The 6479-nt window shown below is 41.8% G+C and overlaps 1 protein-coding gene across 1 annotated transcript in view; it reads left to right on the forward strand.

Annotated features, from left to right (window-relative positions):
* The window catches only part of LRIG2 (leucine rich repeats and immunoglobulin like domains 2), a 73102-nt gene extending 68934 nt beyond the window's left edge, over window positions 1-4168 (forward strand). Inside the window, exons 18-19 of the mRNA XM_066600060.1 lie at window positions 545-793; window positions 2787-4168. Coding sequence (XP_066456157.1) covers window positions 545-793; window positions 2787-3025 — 488 coding nt within the window. The 3' untranslated portion in view covers window positions 3026-4168. The remainder of the gene's footprint in view (window positions 1-544; window positions 794-2786) is intronic.
* Window positions 4169-6479: the final 2311 nt, after the last annotated feature.

Here is a 6479-nt window from a genome sequence, read left to right on the forward strand (position 1 = left end):
TAACAAGAATTGTGCATTTTTTTCATTCAGTTTCAGCAGGACTAAAAATCATTGTTTGCTTGTGCACTTATTGTTTAAACACTCCCGCTCAGTGTTTCACATAGGAATGGGAGTCGGGAGGAGTATAATCACTCCTTAAGGAGAGCACCTAGGTTAGTGAGGAGACTTATAAGGCCATGCATGCTTCTCTGGGAAATATATGTAAATAAGAAAGATGGAACTATACCTCTGCAGCGCCACCTATTGGATGGCAGCATTCCTGCAAATCATTGTCCAACCCTTTATACGGGTCTTTGAGATTTGGGAATTGAAAACCAAGCCAGAATTAATAAACACACAGGTGTTTTAAGGTTTTTGCCACTCGTCAGTTTGCAGTAGGCTTCTAGCTTGGCTTGTGAGAGGCCTGTGAAGTCGCTATATTCATCTCCAGCCAACATTGAAAACTTTGCTGTATAGTCTTTGTGTAGCGTCGGCATGCATTCTCTCAGCTGTTTGTGCTCCACACCTTTGATTCGATTTAATATTGAGATCCTTGAATTTTTAGGTGCTGGACAGCTTATGATTTGTTCTGATTGTTATGACAATGCTAACATCTACTCGAGGACCAGAGAATTCTGTCCATATACGTACATTACAGAGGAGGACCCGTTAGACCACACCTTATCTAACCTTGTAGCCCCGATTTCGAAAGACACCTTTCCACATCATCCACATGAAGTGAACACATCTGCTACTGACATGTCTGCGTTCCTCACCAGCTACGACAGGAAGGACTGTGCAAAACCCAGCTGTGGTAAGCCGCTTAGCTCTAGTTATGTCTGGGCTTGTAATTAATCATTATTGTAGTATTTTCTGAGAGAGCAATTTTCCACACTGACCTTTAAAGGGAACCTGTCACATCCCCCCCCCCAAAGCACCATAAATTAAGTTATAGTGCATCTAGAGGATGTCACAGAGAGCCCGGGTGATGTGTCTTGTGAAGTCAGCGTGCGCCACAAAAATCTGATTTTTTTCAGAGTCCCATGCATACACTCTTTCATAAAAGTCTATGGCCGAGCGCACACTGGGACTCTGAAAAGTCAAGTTTTCGTGTTGCACCGCGACTACAGAGGGTACACCGCTGGATCGCAGGCGAGTATAAAGAATACATCATCAAGCTCCACCACAGCACCGTAAACTAAGCTATAGTGCCTTTAGAGGATGTGACAGGTTCCCTTTAATACAATGGCACTGTATTGTGCTGATGTGATGGCTGCAGCTGCGTATCCTGAATTGCTCCTGGTCTCCTAAGGATCATGACTCACAAAGTAGATGAAAATGAGCTCCATGTGAGTTCCTGAGATAAAATAAGTTCATGTACTATTCAAGATTGCTTTAGATGTTGGATGAATCTGGAAAAAAAATATTTGGTGCTCTGGAGAATACACCCACTTCATGTTCATAATTACTTAATTGTGTTAATTGGATGCAAATGGTTTTGTAGCCCTCTGAGTTTTCATCTTTCATTTTATAGGATCATCTAAAGTTTAGTTTCTTCTTATCCTCAGACTCTTTGTGATTCTTTTTTACATATATCAATAATGGAAAATCTGCAGGCAAAAATAAAATGTTCCCCATGGTGTGATGCTTGTGTATGCTTTTTTTTCTTTTAAAAAAAAACCTTGTAGTTTTGTGCTTTCCGTATTTTTATATTTGCCGTTGCAATGTGGTTTTCCTCAATTGAGCAAAACAGGCAGCCACGTGTAAATTGCTTTTGACCTGCTCAAGTGTCAGTGGTATACAATTGTTTCACGCTTACGGTTAGGATTCTACTTTCCTGCTCCATTTGGGGAGCAAGAAAGAGGAATCCCTGCAGCCAAACGGTTCCGTCTGTAGACTGAACTAAACAGCTTTGGGCAGACCCAATTGACTATAATGGGGTCTGCCCAGCTCATGCAGCGCTCTTCTTCCAGTATTTTCAGCCAGATCTGCGACAAAACCTTCAGCTGGAGGTTTCGACGCTGATGTGAAAGCACCCTTAAACTCTTCTCAGGGTGGGAAATCTTTACAAAAAAAAAATCACAATAGCAGATTAAACAAAAGAAAGCAGCGTGTTGTTTAACCCCTTAAGAACCAAGCACTGTAAATATACGTTACAGGATTAAGGCCTCTGCTCCTGCAATCAAGCAGGAGCAGGTTGGGTCCCTGACTGTCAAACACAGCCAAGGACCCAGAGGAGAAAGGAGAAGTGTTTTTTAACCGCTTCTTTCATCTCCTTTCCAGGCTACATAGTATTCAATGAGCTCTGTGTACTAAAGAGTGAAGGTATTACTTCCACTATGCGACCCGGCAATTATATGACCGCCAGGTGCGCTCTGTTACAGCAGAACGGCAGGGTCCTAGCAACTCCTGATCAGCTCTGTTAATGACTATTGCCCTGAAAGGGGGATATTTTCCCCTGTAACTGCGGCTCCTGTGAATGCCCCAACTACAATGGAAGAATATGAAATAAAAAAAAAAAAATTGTGACTGACCCCCAGAGGCCATGGGAGAGACAGATGGTAAAATAAAGTAGCTATAAAAAAAGTAAAAAAAAAATGCTGAAAAAATAGAAAATATATGCATTAAAGGGAAAATAACCCACCGTCAACGCCAACCAAAACCCGTTACCGTATGCACCCTGTAATCTGAGACTATACAAATTTATATATCAAAACGTCTGAAACAAAATGAACTAATTGATGCTGCCATGTATATTCTGCCCCTCTGCAGATACAGGATTATTGACTGATTGTTTGTGTTTCTAGACTCCTTTCCCTGTCCGTCTTGGAATTTAAAGAAAGATGACAACCTTCCAGCAACACATCACCACTTCTGCCACCATACTGTACCAGTCCATGAGAAAAGTTTACTCAGAAACGAAGTGGCCTCCTCTTCAGTCAATGCAGAAGAGCGCCCCTTTCCCAGACCGTGCACAAGGTCATGTGATCAGGACTACGACTTGGGCAGGACTCTTAATATCGGTGATTACAAGGAGACAACTTAATGAGACCAAAGCAATCTGCAAGTCGGTTGACTTTGTATTGACTACCTCAGAATTTAATTAATGGCCAAAAAGTGCTACAATGGGTTTGTTTACAAACGCGTCATATGGACCAACGCAGAAATCCTCTGCATGACACTGCGGCTGGATCAACATTGCGAAGCTTGGACTGGCCGTTGTTTGCGCACTTCTTACAGTTTGCATCAAGATGAGTTGATTGATGGAAACTTAAGTGGGAAAGGATGATTATGTGACATCCTAATATATGAATAAACTAAAGAGCAAAGACATTTTTTTTCAAGTTCTGTTGTAGGTGGATCCATCTATTATGTTTGCAAATGTTTTGTGAGTACGCATAGATGCAAGCATGTACCCGTACGCCGTTACTGAAAAATCAGCATATACATGCGGTACAGGTTCAAATGCTTAAATGCACTGTGATTGATCAGAAATGCCTTAGTTACATCTGTGAATGTTGAAGCAGAAAATGAGACATTCCAAGCCAAATATTGGTGTAGCCCCCCTAGACTTAAGATTTAGACCACCCAAGAAGTCAGACATTTGGGGGAAGGTGGGGGTGGGGGGGCTTTTATGGAAACTTATGAGAGTCCATAGCAGCCACTACTTTTTTATTTTGAATTGGGAAACTGACAGAGTAATGCAGTTTCTGTCATTTCATCCGAACTATGACGTCCATGATGCTTCCGCTTCCTGTTCTTTCTCCAGCCGTCACTAGAATATTTACAATTTTTGCTGTTTCTTATTGGTTGGTGTAATAGGGCATTACTCCATTTACTGCTATGTACAATATTTTGCTGTGCAATCCTTCATATATACATATATATATGTATAATATATAAGCAGATTTTTCCCGATTCCACATTCCAACTAAAATGATTGTTTCCTACAGGTTTTGTATTTCTTTCTATGGACAGGTGGTTTTACGTATGAACCCAGGTTATTCTTTAAATGTTATAAACTGAATGTTTCATTAATCGCCACAAAAGCCAAGAACGTCATGTAAATGCAGTTCGACAGGTAATAAGCTGTATGTAGTTTTGATGTCTGTTTTTTTTATTTTTTTGTTTGTTCTTTTGTAAGCACTTTTTAATCATTTGTTTGAATCATAAAAGGACTGTCATTATATGTGCGGTAGTACAGAACAATTTTTTAAGGGTGCAAAACCAGCTACTAACCCTCAAGTTAAAAATGCTGAAATGTCCAGTTTAATCCAGTTGCCAGAACTGCTTTTTCTTACAAAAAAAACCTCTAAACCTAGAAAATAAAACACAAAAAAAATTCCAATTCCTCTTTTGAACTTTTCCCCTTTTGATCCTATTTTGTCTTGCATTGCAGTTAAGTGTGTCCCAGTAGATTGGCAGTTTTTCTTTTTCTTCACAATCTTGAGTCTGACTGTAAGACAGCTGATAGCAGAAGGAGCCTCCCCCTTCTAAACTTTACGCCACTCCCCCCTTTCAAGCACCGCCGTTGTGCTCCTTTTACACAGGATGATAGTCGTTTAAATGTCTTGACGAGCGCCGACATCACCGCTAAGGGTGTTGGTGGTCATGCAGAGCGTTTGGACAGAAAGACTTATCACTGCCTTCTTGCTCAACGCTTCACCCCCTGAGCGTTTATACGTAACGAGAAGCCAGCGATAGTTTTTATGCTGACTGCAAGTCAACGATAATGACAAGTGAAGAAATAGTAAGCGATTTTACATTCACACTACACGATTATTGCTCAGGTTTGTTCATTCGAACGAATTCTGAGCGATTATCGTTGTGTAAGTGGCTCATTAGCCACTTGCCATCTGAAAATAGAAGAGATGAGAAAGAAGTTACCATGTCTGCTCGCTACAAGATTTCATATGCAGAAACCCCTGCAAATTGATTTCTCCTGTTTGGGCTGTGTTCACATGGTGTGGCTGAAACTGCACCACATGCAAGTTGATGGGGTCTACTGATTGAAAATACTGTAAAAGCAGGTTAAATGTAAATGGTTACACAGCATTACAAATGCTTTTAGTCGAGTTCAATTAAAAGACCATGCGAATTGCAAGTGGTCCAGTCTCAGACTCAATATGTGGATAGAGCCGAACCTTTCATTCATATCCAGGCTTCCATTAAGAAAGCAGCGCTAGAAATAACATCTAAAGCACTCTAAGATTAGTTTGTTTTATATCTACCATTTAAATGGAATTTATTGTCCCCTTTAAAAAGCCTTTTGAGGCTGTGGAGAGATTTGTAATGATCGGTAAGATTACTATCTATCTATCTATCTATCTATCTATCATTTTTTTTTTTTTTTTGCATGTCTCCGGTTCTGAGACCCTCAAAAATATTTACATCTCTACATGAGAATATTGGCTGCACTGTCCCTCTGAGTCTAGAGCTTCTTTTAAAAAGAAATCGGTCACTAGATCTGGGGGCAGCAGAAGCTTCTGACAGAGACTGTGTTTTCAGCACTGGGTCACTAAATCACAGTTTCTGTCCAACAGCGCTACTACTCCAGGCTGTAGTCCATATTATTTTGAGCTGTGGCTGCCCCCAATCTCCCATGCACGATTGACAGATTTCTTCCTATACTGTCCATAAGAAGAAAGTGGTGAATCAGCAGAGGGGAAAAGCCGTAGCTCTTGAATGTCATGGAATGCAGCGGACTACATGCAGGGCTCTTGCTGCTGGACAGAAGCAGTGGTTTTATGAAAAGTACTGGAATAAAGTGATTTACCCAGTCCTGCGATCGAGGTCTCCCGCTAGTTAATGCTGCACTTAGATACGGCAGAAGAAATGTGTCAGATTCTCTAACAGGGTTGTCCAGGATTAGCATGAAATGGGTGCAGTTGGTAGAAACCTGCCATAGGTAGGACAGGAGAATTAATAGGCTCTCCTTCCCCATGCGGGCTGTCTAACACCACATTGTTCAGGTCCCGTCCCTTCCCCTCTAACTGTACATGAATTCTCCTATCAGCGTTCTATTCAGTTCTGTGGCCCCACCCCTTCCCCTCCAATCTGCATGTAAATTCTCTCCTCCTAGAAGGGGTTTCCACAGCCAGTACTTACAGCTGCCATTTTATATCATTCTTGCTCAACCCCTTTAAGTTAAGATAGACAAATCTCACTTTTAAGCCATGTCGGAATCCGCCAGCGGAATATCACAGCGGAGTCTGACACAGCGCCCCCCCAAAGACCCCATACTCACCTCTCCGGGTCTGGCATGCATGCGCAGTGCAGCACGTGACGCGACGGCAGTGGGTGGTGATGCATAATCACGCGATACTTCCACTGTGCTCATAGCGGAAGTATCGCGTGACAGACTGCTTCCATTTACTACAGTGGAAGCCAGCCAAGTGCTTTCCTGTGGCAATTGGAGCATGCTGCGCTTTCTTTCATGCTGTGGAATTCCACAGCATAAACATTGCACTGCAGAAAGCTATTAGGTGCAATAGAACCTA

This window comes from Eleutherodactylus coqui, chromosome 4, assembly GCF_035609145.1.
Source record: "Eleutherodactylus coqui strain aEleCoq1 chromosome 4, aEleCoq1.hap1, whole genome shotgun sequence".
Classification (NCBI taxonomy): domain Eukaryota; kingdom Metazoa; phylum Chordata; class Amphibia; order Anura; family Eleutherodactylidae; genus Eleutherodactylus; species Eleutherodactylus coqui.